General features: G+C 49.3%; 2 protein-coding genes across 2 annotated transcripts in view; both read right to left on the reverse strand.

The window, feature by feature from the left end:
* Positions 1-1389, reverse strand: part of XPO1 (exportin 1) — a 46746-nt gene extending 45357 nt beyond the window's left edge. Inside the window, exon 1 of the mRNA XM_058667858.1 lies at positions 628-1389. The gene's annotated coding sequence lies outside the window, so the exon portion shown is untranslated. The remainder of the gene's footprint in view (positions 1-627) is intronic.
* A 445-nt stretch (positions 1390-1834) lies between these two features.
* On the reverse strand, positions 1835-16588 carry LOC131481063 (uncharacterized). Its single transcript, XM_058668342.1, is given in 4 exon segments — positions 1835-2046; positions 10313-10508; positions 11019-11152; positions 11374-16588. Coding segments are annotated over 4 exon segments (5757 nt in total).
* Positions 16589-17521: the final 933 nt, after the last annotated feature.

A 17521-nucleotide genomic window follows, 5' to 3' on the forward strand; every position in this document is an offset into this window, starting at 1 on the left:
CATTCTCAAGCCACCGGAAAGAAACTACAACACCGAGAGCCTCACTTGCAGAGGCCTAACAAATTAATCTCATCTACTTCTTATCCTACCCTGGGAGGGTGGAGGTGGGGGGTGGGACCACACGGATTGCTTGCAGAGGAGGAGCGGGGACTCGGCAGCCCCTCCCTCCCCCATCCCAAGCTCTCCACCGCGGGGGCCACGTGATGCAGGCGGACGTTTCAATGCTGCTGCACTAAATATTTCTGGAAACTTCCACTCCTAATAATTTACGGAGCCGTTCCTGAAATCACCCCAACTTCTCCCTCAGCCCAACGGGCAGGGGAAGCCCTTCCACACCCGCGTGAGGGCCCGCTCCACCACCACGCTTGCTCGCCTTCCTCCACCGCCAGCCGCACACACCAATGACCCAGCAAGCGCTCCCCTCCCGCGGCCGCCTCCATCCACCCCCCTCGGGCGGCACAAGCGCCTCCATTCAATCTCGGGCTCCACCGTGGGCTCGCCGCGCCCCCGGCCCGCCAGCCACCGCCTCCCGGGCTCGCCTCCCGCCGCCGCCGCACCCCACGCCGGCCTCCTCCCGCCCGGCCGCGCCGCCGCCCGCCCCTGGCCCCGAAGACACAGTCGACTTACCCAGAAATTGAACCAACTGCTTCTTCCTTCCTTGTCGGGGATTAGGACGAGGGAATGTGGGGAGGGGGAAGAGGGGAGGAAATGAAGGTGGGTTTCAGTTTTCCCACCTTAAAAAAAAAATTGAAATTAAAAAAAGCGAGGAGGAACAGGGCAAAAAAAAAAAAGCTCAATAATATTTACTATTTCAGGGACAGCTCTCCCCTACAATTACACACACATACACACACACCTGCCCACCCCCTCCAGAAAAAGGGGAAATTGAATCTGTAGAATAAATGCCCCCGGCCCGAATGGGGAGAGGAAAGGGGGAGGGGAACGGGGTGAAGTCCCAAAGATTCAGCCCCAAGGGGACCCCCCCAGCCACAGGCGGAAGCAGGAGCGGCAGGAGTAAGGGGCGTAGAGTCCACACGGTCGGGGTACGCTCTGCTGCCAGCTGCAGTCCGACTTCCCCCTACCAAAACACGGCTCCCTCTCTCACGCGGCTCCGGCGCCGGCCCCCCCCCAACCCAGGCTCGCCTAAACTTTCCCCCTTCTCTTGCTCCTCAGCGACTGGTGGCTCCCCCCTCCCCCTCGGGGTGGTTGCACGGACTGCAGCAGCTAAGACTGGAACAGGCACCGCCGCCCGGGCTGTAGCTACAGTTGCTCTTGCGGATGCTGTAGCTCCCGCTGCTCCTGCCGCGGCCGCTGCAGCCGCTTCTCCCCCTCCTCCTAGTGCCTCAAACTCGGAACCGGTTGAAACCGGTTCAGACTGGGAGATTCCATCTCGGTTGAGTTTTCAGCCCATGGCGCCGCGGAGCGTTTGGAACCTGGGCCTCCGCCCCCAGGCCGCTCGCCGATTGGCCGACTCCGGCCACAGCCGCGCCGTCAGCCTATCTCTGATTGGCTCGGGCCCCCGTCCATTCCAGCTCAAGCGCCACCGGAGCCAGCCGCCTCGGCCCCCGCCCCTTTCCAGCCGCGATTTGCCCGCAGAGTGGGGGAGGGGAGGGGAGGCGGGCCGAAAAGCAGCGCGGAGGGTGGGGTGCAGGAGGAGGAGGTGGGACGAAGAGCAGAGCGGAGCTGAGCGGAGAACGAAGAGAAGCCGCACGCTGGATTGGCTCCTACCGGCTGTCAATCCAACGCAGCCCGCCCACGACTTCCCGTCCTCCTCCCGCCGCTCCCCCTCCCATGGCTTAGCTCGCAGGCCCGGCCTTCCCGGCCCGCTCATTGGCTAGGCGCCTTTGGTGACGCAGAGGGTGGGGCGCAGCGCGTGAGCTGGTGGCGGCGCGAGTTTGAGCGCGCCGCCCGGCCGCCTGTGTTCGCACTTCTTCCCCGGACTCGCGCTGGCCCGGTCCCGCTGGCTCCCGCCGCCTGAAGGGGCCTGTGCAGGCCCCACCCCGCGAAAGGGAGCTGCCCCCAGGGGGAGGGAGGGCTTCCTCCCGGCTGTTTAAATCGAGGAAGACTGGGAAAGACTGGCGAATGGAACGCGCGGGAGGCCCCAAGCGCCTCTGATCCATGTTGGAGACCTAGGTCTAGGGCCAGGGAGTTGAGGATGAGACTAGCCAGGAAAGAGGTTGGTGCAAAATGCGGGGCGTTCGCTTTTGGCGCCTCTGCTCCTGAATAGTGCTTCGGCAAGTCTCCCTCACATTTTGACGGTCTGGAAGAAGCTGAAATTTGGCTGCTGCTCCTAAAACCTAGACTAATCCCTGCAGTTGACTTAACAACACATATTATTCGTGGATAAACTTGTGTACCAAGTGTGTCCCACTTCGTGCCCTTCGTCTGCCACGCTCGTTTCCCTGCACATATTTCATCATCACCAAATTGCATTTTCTTATGAAAGCAGCACGCACATGGCTTTTCACCTCAGTATGTCTATTGTCCCTAAGCATCTCTAAATCAGGTGTACCGACTCTTCTTGCCCAAGAAATAGCAGATAATGGCTGGCACTGTGGCTCAGAAGCTGAAGCTCCCACCTGTGTCCCTGGCATCCCACGTGGGCATCTGTTGGAATCCCTGTGGCTTCACTCCCCCTCCAGCTCCCTACTAATACAATGTGACTGGAAAAGCACCTGAATCTAGCCCAGATGTTTTAGCCCCTGCAGCCCACGTGGGAGGCATACAAGAAGCCCCAGAATAGTTGCCCACCAACATTTACAAGGTGCATTATTGCTACTAAAGTTGGAGAAGTTGTTTATTACGACAATATGATTCTCTTGAGCAGATCTTCATTCACAATGCTAAGGCATAACTTTCTCCCACGCCTCCAATACAGAAAAATTCAATAACAGCACTGGTGACTCAAATATCTGGGGTTCTGCCACCTTCCTTTTAACTTTGGCCTAGGCCCACTCCAGCTGTTGTAGGGATTGGGGGAGATGTCCACCAGGTAACTAAGAATATATTAAATGTTTATTGAGCTCGTATGGGATCCCGGCACATAAAGTGAGGACTTTAGCCACTAGACTACCGCCTCAGGCCCTATAAACTTGTTTTGTTTATATATTCTTCCTCTCCTCTTTCTTCTCAGTCTGGGAAAATAATAAGAGAAAAGCAAAGCTCTTCAAATTAAAAAGTCTATAAGAATTCCCAATACTTTCTTTTTTTTTAATTTTTTAAAGATTTATTCACTTTATTACAGTCAGATATACAGAGAGGAGGAGAGACAGAGAGGAAGATCTTCCGTCCGATGATTCACTCCCCAAGTGAGCCACAACGGGCTGATGCGCGCCAATCCGAAGCCGGGAACCAGGAACCTCTTCCGGGTCTCCCACGGGTGCAGGGTCCCAATGCATTGGGCTGTCCTCGACTGCTTTCCCAGGTCACAAGCAGTGAGCTGGATGGGAAGTGGAGCTGCAGGGATTAGAACCAGCGCCCATATGGGATCCCGGGCAGTTCAAGGCGAGGACTTCAGCCGCTAGGCCACGCCGCCGGGGCCCTCAATACTTTCTAAAAAAAATTTGAAAAACGGTACTTCTTCAGAAAGTTTGGACATTTATGCTTTTTTTTCCCCTGGATGTACAAAGTAGTATTTTGAAAATCATGTATTAGTTGATTGTAAGAAAAGTCCCTAAGGAGGATGGTAACTAGGACCTGAACCAGGGTATACATGGGATGCCAGCATCACAGGCAGCAGCTTTATATACTGTGCCACAGCGGCAGTCTCACAAAACTTTTCTACCTGCCAATATCTATTCTAATGGACATTTAAAAAATATTTTAATGTTTTAATCTATTCTGAGACTCAATACGCTGAAACACTTGGAAATATGTCCAAAGTCCTATTTTGGCCAATTATATCAAAGGATGCACTAAAAACAGTTTGCCTAATAATTCAAGCACAGGTTTTCTATAGAACTCCAATATTATTTCTGTGTGCGTCACAAATGCACTGCACAACCTTTTGTTTCCAGGTAGTGTTTACACCATGACAAGCAACGCTTCTTTCACTTTACTGCATGGCAATAGAATTCTCCAATGAGGGTTTTGCAATGATTTGGGGGAGAGGAGGTGAGTAGAAGATGAGCAAACGGAATGAGCCCAGGGCTGAGGTTCAAGCACAGGGGCAAGTAACACAAGCAGCTAGGTTCCCATGGCTGATGAGGATCCCCATGGCTGATGGGGATGTGCAACCCCAGACTGAAAGGCCAGTATTTACTGGGACCATATGCTGTCCAGCAGGCTGAGTCAAAACAAACCTTCAGATGTGGCGGACTGGGGAAACAGAAAACAGTACCAGGTTGGCCCTCAGAGGAAGAGAAGTAGGAAACAAAGAAGATTGCAGACACTGTTACACATTATGTGACATCTGGATTCTACCAGGCAATGCATCATCTTTGTGATAGACCTACAGGCTCCTTGTACAGAAGTTAAAGAGAAGAAAAAGGCAGTGCTTTTGAGTGATGCTAATGTACACAGTTCCACTGTTTCCAGCTCACCAGGTTCAAAACTCCTGATCACGGGCCCGGTGCAATAGTGTAGCGGCTAAAGTCCTCACCTTGAATGCGCTGTGATCCCATATGGGCGCCGGTTTTAATTCCGGCAGTCCCGCTCCCCATCCAGCTCCCTGCTTGTGGCTTGGGAAAGCAGTTGAGGACAGCCCAAAGCCTTGGGACCCTGCACCCCCGTGGGAGACCTGGAGGAAGAGGCTCCTGACGTTGGATTGGATCAGCTCCAGCCATTGCTTGGGAGTGAACCACTGGATGGAAGACCTTCCTCTCTGTCTCTTCTCCTCTCTTGTATATCTGCCTTTTCATTAAAAATAAATAAATCTTATTTAAAAAAAACTGATCGGGCCTGGCGCCATGGCCTAGCAGCTAAAAGTTCTTGCCTTGAACACTCTGGGATACCATATGGGTGCCGGTTCTAGTCCCGGCAGCTCCACTTCCCATCCAGCTCACTGCTTGTGGCCTGGGAAAGCAGTCGAGGACGGCCCGAAGATTTGGGACCCTGCACCCGCGTGGGAGACCCAGAAGAGGTTCCAGGTTCCCGGCTTCGGATCAGCGCAGCACCGGCTGTTGCGGCTCACTTGGGGAGTGAATCATTGAATGGAAGATCTTCCTCTCTGTCTCTCCTTCTCTCTGTATATCTGACTTTGTAATAAAAATAAATAAATCTTTAAAAAAAATTTTAAAAAACTGATCACAAAACTCTGCTCTGCAGTAGAAGAGTGGTGGGTCAGGAGACCAATGTTAGATTCGCCACTGGCCAAATGCTAGATTCGCCGACCACCAGGGAAAGAATAAAAACCAAATATATGAAAAGAATTTAGATGGCCTTTATTTCAGGGAACCATGGTCATGGGCTTCCCTCCCCAAGGCAGCAGAAAGGACAGACGTGAAGGAGTGTGCTGCAGAGGAAGAACAGCATAGAAGAGACGGGGAAGGGGCCATTTAAACTCTCCTTGACATGGAAGCCGAAATGGGGGTCACCTCGGCCCTTATTGGTGGGGGGGATATGGGTCTGTGCCCCTCATTGGTGCAACGTTGGTCTCACTGCCTGAGGTGCCCGTCAGAATTCCGCCATCCGTTTAGGGTTTGGTTGGAGGCAAACTCCACCCTTCTCTGGCCATCGTGGTAGCCATCAACCACGAAACCTGTTCTACATGCAGCTTAGTCCAGGAGTGTAGAGCGGTCCCAGAGTACGGCACCTGTACCAGCCTTTTCCAAATCCACAGTGGTCCAGGACTGCCTCAGTTCTCTGAGGAGCATCCACATCGATTTTCTTGGCCAGAGAAGACTGGAGGCAAGTTGATGGAGCTCTGCACTCAGTCACAGCACAAGCATGTGTCCAGTCCCGTGGCTCCAGCTCTGGTGTGGGAGATAGATTCCTAGATAGAAATCCTGACCTTGAGGTCAGTAAGTCTTTGGTAGACCTCCAAGTGGCAGGTGGAAATTTACATACCTTCCCCTGGTCCTCATCAGAAGAGTTAACCTGGCTTCCTATACCTCACTGAGGATGTAGAATGGGCCTGTCTGGGTTTCAACCTCCAATGCCTGAGAAGTGAGTGTTCCTCCATACACTGGAACTGTAGTTCTCCCCAGAGGGCACCCAAAGGATGGGAGTCAGCACTAGGGCCATTGAGGGTGGCTCTCAGATCAATTAGCTTTGGGCCTATGCCCTCAGGGAGGCATGACTGAGATAAGGCAGGAGTTATTATTCCCCTCTGGTTCTTCTAGGAGACAAAGAATGCTTTTAGGCTTGTAACTTCGGTGGAAGTGACAGGTTTACAAACACACTTCTAGGGAGGTGAGGGTAGGAATTGGGAGGAAGGGTAGCTAAGAGAGAAGACCACTAAGGTGAGACTTAAGCAGATACAAAGAGGTCCCCAGAGGGGCGCCAGCTGCAGACAAGTTCTGCCTATCCTGGGATCTGGAGGGAAGAGGCAAGATCACATACAGGTCGTGGAAGGAAGCTGATAGAATGTCTGTCCCACTGAAGTTCTTGCTAAGTGGGCATTTAGAGAACCAGTTTTTCTTGGCCCCAGAAACACATGATCCCTGAGGTCTTGTGCAGAACATACAGGCCTTTGCTCCTTAATCGACACAACTCGCAAACACACAACTCACGCCATGAAAATAAATGGCGTACACGCAACACACAAGATTTGCTCAGGGGACAAGAACACCTTCGTTCATGAATTCCACAACTGCATTCCAAATTCTGCTCCCAGAGGAGATACATGATCCTCTCGTAACTCCACAGGTTCCACAAATATTCTCTTCATATATGCTATCACATTTTTAAAAATTAGAGTTGCAAAACAGAACAAGGAAAAAATGTTTGGAGTCAACTCTGGATTCTCCCTCCAGTTCTGTCTTTAATAGCTGGAGCTCTTTGCCATCTGTGGAGTAATCGCACTCCTGAGAGGCTGCCTTCTTGCCTGGTGACACTTCTCAGCTCGTGCACATTCCTTGCTCTTTGAAGATTAAAGCACAGTCAGAGAAAAGCTGACTTTTTTTTTTTTTCTCACTAGGAATTTTGTAACTATGTAGCTTAAGGAAGAATTCTCTATTTACTGAACTAATATATTGCGCTGTGTGCTATATGGAAATTGAAGATAGAGTGAGAAAAAACGTTTTACTATTATAAGCAGAAAAGAATCCAATGACAAAAATGTTTTCTTCAGACTTTTATCTATAATATATTTTCTTAATGGACTCAATTTTGTTTGTTGGTTGGTTTGTATCATAAAGGCAGGGAGAGAGACAGAAGTAGCTTCCATCCAAACAGCTACAAGAGTCAGGAACCCTGTGGCCTGCCGTGTGGGCATCAGTGGGTCAAGCACTTGGATCATCATTCAGTGCCTCTCAGGATGTGCATAAGCAGGGAGCTGGATAGAAAGCAGAGTAGCTGGGACTTAAACCAGGTGCTCCTCTGTAGGATGGACAAGTGGCAGTGTAACTTTTTTTTTAGAATTAGTTATTATTGGGGCCCCGGCGGCGTGGCCTAGCGGCTTAAGTCCTCGCCTTGAACGCCCTGGGATCCCATATGGGCACCGGTTCTAATCCCAGCAGCTCCACTTCCCACCCAGCTCCCTGCTTGTGGCCTGGGAAAGCAGTTGAGGACGGTCCAATGCATTGGGACACTGCACCCGTGGGAGACCCGGAAGAGGTTCCTGGTTCCCGGCTTCGGATTGGCGCGCACCGGCCGTTGTGGCTCACTTGGGGAGTGAATGATCGGACGGAAGATCTTCCTCTCTGTCTCTCCTCCTCTCTGTATATCTGACTGTAATAAAATGAATAAATCTTTAAAAAAAAAAAAAAGAAGCTACTGGCTCGTGGCTTCAGATCGACTCAGCTCTGGCCATTGTGATCACTTAGGGAGTAAGTCAGCGTACGGAAGATCTTCCTCTCTGTCTCTGCTCTCTATATATCTGACTTTCCAATAATAACTAATTCTTTTTTTTTAAAGATTTATTTATTTTTATTACAAAGTCAGATATACAGAGAGGAGGAGAGACAGAGAGGAAGATCTTCCATTCAGTGATTCACTCCGCAAGTGAGCCGCAACAGGCCGATGCGCGCTGATCCGAAGCCGGGAACCTGGAACCTCTTCTGGGTCTCCCACGCGGATGCAGGGTCCCAATGCATTGGGCATTGGGCCGTCCCCAACTGCTTTCCCAGGCCACAAGCAGGGAGCTGGATGGGAAGTGGAGCTGCCGGGATTAGAACCGGGGCCCATATGGAATCCCGGGGCTTTCAAGGTGAGGACTTTAGCCGCTAGGCCACGCCGCCAGGCCCGAGCCAGTAGCTTCTTCCAGGTCTTCCACGTGGGTACAGGGTCCCAAGGCTTTGTCTCTCCTCTCTGTCCCTCTTCCTCTCTGTGTATCTTACTTTCCAATAAAAATAAATAAATCTTGAAAAAAAAAAAAAAAAAGCCAAGCGCGAGAAGGTCTCCCGTATAGGTGCAGGATTCCCAGGATCCGAAGGCTTCAAGCCATCCTCTACTGCTTTCCCAGGTCAAAAGCAGGGAGCTTCATGGGAAATGGAGTAGCTGGGACACAAACTTGGATCTTGGAGCATGCAAGGTGAGGATTTGTCCCCTAGGCTATTGCACTGGGCCCTCAAGTTCTTTTTCTTTTTCATGCTTTTTAAAAAAGATGCACTATTTTTATTGGAGAGGCAGATCAGATTCATGAAGAGAAACAGAGACAGATAAAGATCTTCTGAAAGACCCCCGATATGGGTGTCCCTCCTTTGGAGAGGCCCCTCCCAAGGAACAACGAGACCACTTGTGCGGATGCAAACAGCAAGAGGTTTATTCAGATACACAGGTACCTGGGGCAACAAAGTCTCTTGGAAGACTTGCGCGCCCTAGGTTGGGGTCTGGGGGTTTTTATGGGGTTCAGGAGCAGAAGCGCAATTACAGAAGCAAGAAGCATAGTTACAGGACTCTGATTGGTGGACTCCTATAAGGCCAGGGTCATGATGATGGCAATTTTATTTTAGTACCGGGGATTTTTAATAATGACTAGTTTAGCCTTGAGTTGGTTCCCTATCCCTGATAACAGCTGAGTTGGCGCTGAGTTAGCTCTCTTTCCTAATATTTCTGCCTTATTTGGGGGCCAGATGTTTGGCCACGGATATGAGGCAAGCTTGCCCTGTCCTTGTCCGCTTCCTTTCCAGAGATCCTGTCATTCTTAGTTTTAAGCCTTGCAAAATGGCGTTGCTGCTGCTAAAGCTCATGCTTTTTGGTGAGGGTCTTTCATTCCCCCCTTTTTCTTCTAACTCCGAATGAAATCTTTCATTCGGCTAGATGGTAGTGGTTTCTATTTCTAGGATATCTGGATCATCTTGTTGGATTGTACGGTACCGGGATCGGGCGATCTGGTATGGTGCAGAATGTAAGGTTACTACTAAAGTCTGAATAAGTGCGAATCTGTTATTAACAAATGCAACTAATTTCTTGTAAATACAGGGTCCAAAAAACAAAATTAGGAGAAAAATAATTAGGGGTCCCATTATTGAGGTTACTAGGGTAGTGAACCAAGGTGACCGGTTGAACCAATTCTCGAACCAACCCCGTTCTGACTCTAGTAGGTGTTGTCTTTGTTTGAGCCTTTCTCTGAGTTTAGCCATGTTATCTCGCACTAATCCCGTATGATCTGCATAAAAGCAGCATTCTTCTTGGAGTGCCACACATAGTCCTCCCTGTTGTAAGAATAGAATATCTAATCCTCTTCTATTTTGCAGTACTACTTCTGAGAGAGAGGTTAAAGACTTTTCAAGGGCACTAACTGATTCTTCTAATGTTTTTATATCATTGTGCATAGCATTTTGGAGCTGTTTAAATTGACCAGTTTGTATGAGAGCGGTGGTTCCTGTCCCTATTCCTGTCGCAATCCCTCCTACAGTTATGCCTCCGAGTAACAAAGCCAGAGTGAGGGACACTGGTTCTCTCTTGGCTCGAAATCTATTCTCAAAATGGTCAAAAATATATTCGGAACCATGATAAATAATCTTAGGCCATAATTCTATTAAAACACAATAATCAGAAGTCAAATTAAGTATCACAGAAGAGATGCATGGAGTCAATCCAGTATTGCATGCCCAATAGGTTCCATTGGGAGCCATTAAATTATAATTTCCTTTAGTTAATGTTTTGATTTGACTGCATAATGCCTGATGTGTCGTGGGAATAGTTCCTATACAAAGACCTTGTCCGGATACTTCAGACAGAGTTAATTTATGTTGGGGAACAGTAGTACAATTGATGGGTGTAGAGGTGTGATTAGTATAATTTCCTATAATGGCGGTTTCTTCATAATAGGGAGGTCTAGAGATCAAACATAGCCAACAGTCTTGAGTCCGATCTGGGTCTGTGAGATTAAGGGTTGAATAGGCTCCTTGCAATAAATCGAATAATCTGTCCCCTGTTGTGGTTGTCACAACGCGGTTACTGATCTGCGGAGATAATGTGGTAACATTTTGGAACATATTACGAACTTGTGGGACTTGGGGTGCCAATAAAGAGGGTTTTCTCTGTCTAGGAAGGACAGGGTTGGGACCAATAGGTTTTGAGGGGCCCTGGTCCAGACGTAATCTGAGAGTGAAAATGAATCCTTGATCTGTTCCTGACATATAAAATCTCAGACCCCATGTCCTTCCCTTAATCCATTCTGGCAGATCACTTATTTTTCTTCCTTCAGGGGTAAAGGAAATGTTAAGTGGATTACAAGAGAAATCTTCACAATCTCCACCTTTCCACCATTTTTTTCCAGGGTTAAAGAAACAAGTACCGGGTCCTGAGCTGGTCGGAGTATGCTTACTCCGGCTGACTTGTATCCAATCCTTTTTGTTGGGTTTCCAATAGACTGTCCCAGATGTCTCACAACCCCATGCAGCACAAAAATAGGCATCTAGCCCCCCACAAGTGTGTATCTGCGTTTTATCTCTTCCAGTTCCTGGACATACATAAAATGGAAGTTTTTGCAGCTCTACTCGAAAGCGGGGATGGGAGCATCCTGGTATCTTATAAGGTGCCCGATGGCATGGACATAAGCCATACTTGGTCTTAGGGACACATTTAGGTCTTTCTTTTGCAGGATCTATTGAGGGGATGTCCCAATTATTAAGACCGGCAACTAAATCACACACATCAGGGGTTAAATCAGGCCACCAGGTCCCAGGGGGGGCTATTTGGGAGGTTGACCACACAACATCTCCAGTTTGAGAGAGAACTTCCCAAGCCATTGATCGGGAGATATGGGGACTGCTGTGAACTAAGCTAGAATTTAACATCACTCCTATAATAATCAGGGAGTCCCACGGGTTAATCTTATCTTTAGAGGATTTTGAGTGCGTTGGACTTTCCATGTTGTCGTGGCGTTGCTTTCTTCTTCTGAAGAGTGGGCAGCCTTGACGTGGGAGGCGTGGATCCAAGATGAGATGCCGTCTACTTTGAGTGCTGTTGGTGTGGTCAAAAGGACGGTGTAAGGACCCTTCCACCGAGGTTCCAGGTTCTTAGTCTGGTGTCTGCGGACCCACACAGAGTCTCCTATCTGGAAAGGGTGGGGTACCACTGGTTGATCCGTCTGGTCCTTGTAGGCAGCTGCAAGTGGTTTCCAGATTTCCCGCTGTACAAGTTGTAAGGCCTGTAAATGAGCTTTTAAAGAAGGATTATTGGCAAAATAAGGGATTAAATTTGAACTAGAAAGACTAACGGGGGACGGAGGTGCGCCGTACAAGATTTCAAAAGGAGTGAGACCATGTAGTCCTGGAGTATTTCTAATTCGGTAAAGGGCTACCGGAAGGAGGAGCACCCAGTCTCTAGAGCCAGTTGCAAGCGTGAATTTGGTCAAAGTCTCCTTGATGGTTCTATTCATTCGTTCTACCTGTCCTGAACTCTGGGGTCGGTAAGCACAATGTAATTTCCAATCAATCCCCAGTAACTTGGACACTGATTGACTTATCTGAGAAACAAAAGCAGGCCCATTATCTGTTCCTAATACCTGAGGCATACCATACCTTGGGAAGATTTCTTCTAACAGTTTCTTGGTCACAACGTTTGCAGTCTCGTGTTTAGTGGGGAAAGCCTCTACCCATCCTGAAAAGTTATCTACAAATACTAGAAGATATTTATAACCATATTGTCCAGGCTTTACCTCGGTGAAATCAATTTCCCAGTGAGTCCCAGGGCGGTGTCCTCGCACTCGAGTTCCTTGTCCTACTTTGGTTTTTCCCGCATTAACTTGTGCACACGCCGTACATTCATCCACTACAGTTTGTAAGATTTTATTTTTCCCTAGTAGGAAATAAGGACTCTCTTCTCTATTCAGAAGGATTTTCATTTTTCTACTGCTGAGATGGGTTAATTTATGTAAGCAGGTAATTAATTCACGAGTTTGCTTTTGGGGCATTACAGGTTTACCATGAAATACCCAATGTCCTTTTTCAGCATCATGTTGTGCCCCTAATTCTTGTAAGATTCTTATATCTCCAAAGCCATATTCAAAAGAGGTATCCAGGGTGGACCGCACTTCCTGGGTAGTTAGAGAAAGAGCTCGAGGCGGAGCTTTGTTCTCTAGAGCCACTTCCCGGGCAGCAGTGTCTGCCAGTCGATTGCCCCGAGCTTCTGGGCTCTGTCCTTTTTGGTGTCCTAAGCAATGGATGATACTCAATTTTCGAGGCAAAAACAGGGCCTTAAGTAAAGCCAAGATCTCAGACTTATTTTTAATGTCTTTGCCCTCTGAAGTCAGTAACCCTCGCCTTCGGTATATTTCTCCATGAATATGTGCCGTGGCGAAAGCATAACGGCTATCAGTATAAACGTTAAGCCTCTTACCTTTTGCCATTTGGAGCGCCTGGGTCAAGGCGATGAGTTCAGCCTTCTGGGCTGAAGTCCCGGATGGAAGGGCCTTAGCCCAGACTACCTCGGTCTCTGTGGTTACTGCTGCTCCGGCTTTTCGTTCTCCATTATCTATGAAGCTGCTCCCGTCCGTATACCAGGTGAAGTCCGCGTCCTGGAGGGGCTGATCCGTTAGGTCTGGTCGTGTCCCGTGTACTTCTGCGAGGATCTGTAGGCAGTCATGCTGTTCTATATCCTCCGGTTGGGGAAGCAGAGTTGCTGGGTTTAAGGCAACAACCGGTCCAAAGTGTATCCGGTCCGTGTCTAGGAGCATAGCTTGATAATGGGTCATACGGGCATTGGAGAGCCAGCGGTCTGGTGGTTGTTTGATTAGGGCCTCAACTGCATGAGGCGCCAAGATAGTCAATGATTGTCCCAAAGTTAATTTGCCAGCATCCTTAGTTAAAACGGCTATAGCTGCCACCATCCGCAAACAAGGTGGCCAGCCAGAGGCAACAGTATCCAGTTTCTTAGAGAGGTAGGCTACAGGTCGCCTCCAGGGCCCCAATCTTTGGGTCAGGACTCCCTTTGCGTAGCCCTGCTTTTCATCCACAAACAATTCAAAGGGCTTCGTGACATCGGGAAGGCCCAAAGCGGGAGAAGTCAGAAGAGCCTGCTTGATATCATCAAAGGCCTGTTGCTGCTCAGACCCCCAGTTAAACGTTGCTCCCTGCTTTGTAAGGGGGTAAAGAGGGGCTGCCATTTCAGCAAACCCAGGAATCCATAGGCGGCAGAAACCCGCGGTCCCCAGGAATTCTCGTAGTTGACGAGAATTCCTTGGGGCGGGAATGTTGGTCACCGCCTGCTTGCGGGCGGCAGTCAGCCACCTCTGTCCATCTTTTAACTGATATCCTAGATATGTGACCTGGGTTTGGCAGAGCTGTGCTTTCTTTGCAGAGGCTCTGTAGCCTAATTGTCCCAAAGTTTGTAACAGGGACTCAGTGCCCTGTCGACAATCTGTTTCGGTGGTTGCTGCCAATAGGAGGTCATCCACATACTGTAAAAGTATTAGAGTCGGATTCTGGACTCTGAAATCTGCGAGGTCCCGATGGAGAGCCTCATCAAACAATGTGGGACTATTTTTGAAGCCTTGAGGTAACCTGGTCCAGGTCAGTTGACCTGAGAGTCCCAAGTCCGGGTCCTTCCATTCAAAAGCAAACAAAGATTGGCTTTGGGGACTAAGTCTGAGACAAAAGAAGGCATCCTTCAAATCTAAAACTGTATACCAAATATGTGTAGGCGGAAGTGTGCTAAGTAAGTTATAGGGATTAGGCACAGTGGGATGAATATCTTCCACTCTCTTATTAACTTCCCTTAAATCTTGCACAGGTCTATAGTCCTCTGTTCCCGGCTTCTTTACTGGAAGAAGCGGGGTATTCCAAGGTGATCGGCAAGGAACTAAAATGCCTTGATCCAGAAGTCTCTTGATATGTGGTCTGATACCCTGATAAGCCTCTTGGGACATTGGGTACTGCTTTATAGAGACCGGAGTCGCAGTGGCTTTCAGTTCAATGATCAGAGGCGGCTGCCGGAGTGCAAGGCCTATCCCTCCGGTTTCCGCCCAAACCATAGGAAGTCTCTTTATCCAAGAATCTAAGTTTAAATTTTTTATCTCTGTATTATTTGGCCCCAGAATCTCATATAACCTGTATTCATCTTCTAATTGGAGGGTGAGGACCTGGAGAGGCGCTCCCTTTGGATCAGTTATTCGAATCCTATTACTCTCAAAATGTATATGCGCCCTTAATTTGGTAAGCAAATCCCGTCCCAATAATGGATAGGGGCAATCAGGAACATGTAGAAAAGAATGAGTCACTTTACCAGTCGCCAGCTGCACTCTTCGGTCAGTCGTCCAATGGTATCTTTTTCCTCCGGTCGCTCCTTGGACCCAAGCCGATCTGTCGCTCAAAGGTCCCGGCGCATGGGTCAACACCGAGTGCTGTGCCCCGGTATCCACCAGGAAGGTGACAGGTTGCCCCCCAACGTTAAGAGTTATCCTGGGCTCAGGGGGGGGCTCCTGGCCCTGACCTCTCTAATCTTCTAGAGTCAGTATGGAAGCCGGGTGCCCTGGTCTTTTAAATCTCTTTAGGTTCTTAGGGCAATCTCTGGCCCAATGTCCTCTTTCCTTGCAATAGGCACATTGATCTTTATCTACTTGGGGGCTCCTCCGATCCCCTCCTCGTCTCTCCTGAGTTTGTCCTGTCACTATGGTGGCTAATAGCCTACTTATTTCCTTGTTTCTTTTGCGATCTCTGACATTCTCTCTCTCTTCAGCTTCACGTCTCAACCTTTCATCACGTTCTTCTGCTTCCTTTTTAAGTCTCTCATCTCTTTCTTCCTGAGTTTCACGCTTATTAAAGATACGTTCTGCCTCTTTAAGTAAATCCTGAATAGAGCTTTCTCTGAGATTATCAAGTCTCTCAAGTTTCTTTCTAATGTCTGGAGCTGATTGCCAGATGAAGGACATGGCCACATTGGTGGCTTGCCCTGGATCTTCTGGGTTATATGGGGTGTATATACGGTAGGCCTCTTTTAGCCGCTCAAGAAATGCCGAGGGAGTTTCCTCGGACCCCTGTACTACCTGCTTGATCTGAGCCAGATTGGTGGGGCGCCGTGCCGCCCCATGGAGACCCGCTATGAGCAACTGGCGATAGAGACGCAGGTGGTTCCTACCTTCATCCGTAGTAAAATCCCAATTGGGCCGCTCCAAAGGAAAGGCTGCATCAATCTCATTGGGTAATTGGGTGGGGCGGCCATTGTCTCCTAGAACATTTTTCCTGGCCTCCAGGAAAACCCGTTGTTTTTCCTCGGTCGTCAATAATGTCTGTAGTAACTGTTGACAATCATCCCAAGTGGGTTGGTGTGTCACTAAAATAGACTCAATCAAAGAGGTTAGCATAGAGGGATCCTTGCTAAAGGGGGGATTGTTATGTTTCCAATTGTATAAATCAGAGGCAGAAAACGGCCAGTACTGGAGCCGATCATTGGGACCGGCCCGCAGAGGGAGGGCACGGGAAGTGGAGTCAGGAGGTTGTTCCCGACGCCCTCGTAGCCGCCCTGCCATCGGGGAAGGTGCAGGAGCGGCGGCTGGGGTCTCTTCCGGTTCAGCTTCTGCCGCTTGTTGATCTCGATATGGTGGGGGTTCCTCAGCCAGCAGGTCCATTACTAGATCTTCTCCTGGGGGTAAGACCTTAACTTTGGGTGATTTTTCCTTTGCATTTTGAATCTGTGTGGGTTTGACAAGGGTTGGGTAGAGTGAAGACTGAGAGGGGCGCCCAAGGGTTGGAAGGGGAGGAGGAGCAGAGGGGATGGGGGTAGAGGGTGGTTTAAGAGTAATAAAAGGCCTGACCCACAGAGGTGGAGCATGAATGAGGGCCTCCCAGGTAATTATATAGGCCACTTGGTCTGGATGACCATGGGGACCAGGATTCATCACTTTGTGTTTGACCTGTGAAATAATGTTAGGATTAAAGGTTCCATCTCTTGGCCAGCCAACGTTGAAGGTTGGCCACTCTGAGGAGCAAAGGGTAATCCATTTTTTCTTGCGGACATCTACTGACTGATTGTTAGCCATGTCCTGGACATCTCGCCAATGCTGTAAAGTAAGACTAAGTGGGGTGGTAATAGATTGTCCCATTATCTCGACAGACAAAACACTGAACACAAAAACCACAAACAATAGGCCGGCACTGAAACAAAACAACTTCGCAGCGCGGCTTCGGTGCCAAACCGAAAGCAAAAACTCAAATGGAGATCGTGATGAGAGTCCGGATCTCTCGTCTCCCAAACGAACCGTGTACCCTTCAGACAGTGGGGGAGCCCCAAAGAGTCCTATTCGGGTCAGGTTCACAAAATTCAAATGAGCCAGAAACCTGACTCCAAATGTCCCCGGAACGTCTTCCAGGGTTGCGGTCGGGAGTCCGAGCCCGTCGGCTCCTCCACGGGTCCGCCAAGTACAAAGCGACACGGCCGGGTCGTACAAACGCAAGCGCGAAATTTCAACACAAACACAAAGACAAGGACATGAACAAATTTCAAGCGCTGGCCAGCTTACCTCCCGGAGGTGGGTCGGTGGTCCTTGGGCAGGGGTCTCTGATCCCGGACGAGCCCCCAAATGAAAGACCCCCGAAATGGGTGTCCCTCCTTTGGAGAGGCCCCTCCCAAGGAACAACGAGACCACTTGTGCGGATGCAAACAGCAAGAGGTTTATTCAGATACACAGGTACCTGGGGCAACAAAGTCTCTTGGAAGACTTGCGCGCCCTAGGTTGGGGTCTGGGGGTTTTTATGGGGTTCAGGAGCAGAAGCGCAATTACAGAAGCAAGAAGCATAGTTACAGGACTCTGATTGGTGGACTCCTATAAGGCCAGGGTCATGATGATGGCAATTTTATTTTAGTACCGGGGATTTTTAATAATGACTAGTTTAGCCTTGAGTTGGTTCCCTATCCCTGATAACAGCTGAGTTGGCGCTGAGTTAGCTCTCTTTCCTAATATTTCTGCCTTATTTGGGGGCCAGATGTTTGGCCACGGATATGAGGCAAGCTTGCCCTGTCCTTGTCCGCTTCCTTT

This window comes from Ochotona princeps, chromosome 8, assembly GCF_030435755.1.
Source record: "Ochotona princeps isolate mOchPri1 chromosome 8, mOchPri1.hap1, whole genome shotgun sequence".
NCBI classification, from domain to species: Eukaryota; Metazoa; Chordata; class Mammalia; order Lagomorpha; family Ochotonidae; genus Ochotona; species Ochotona princeps.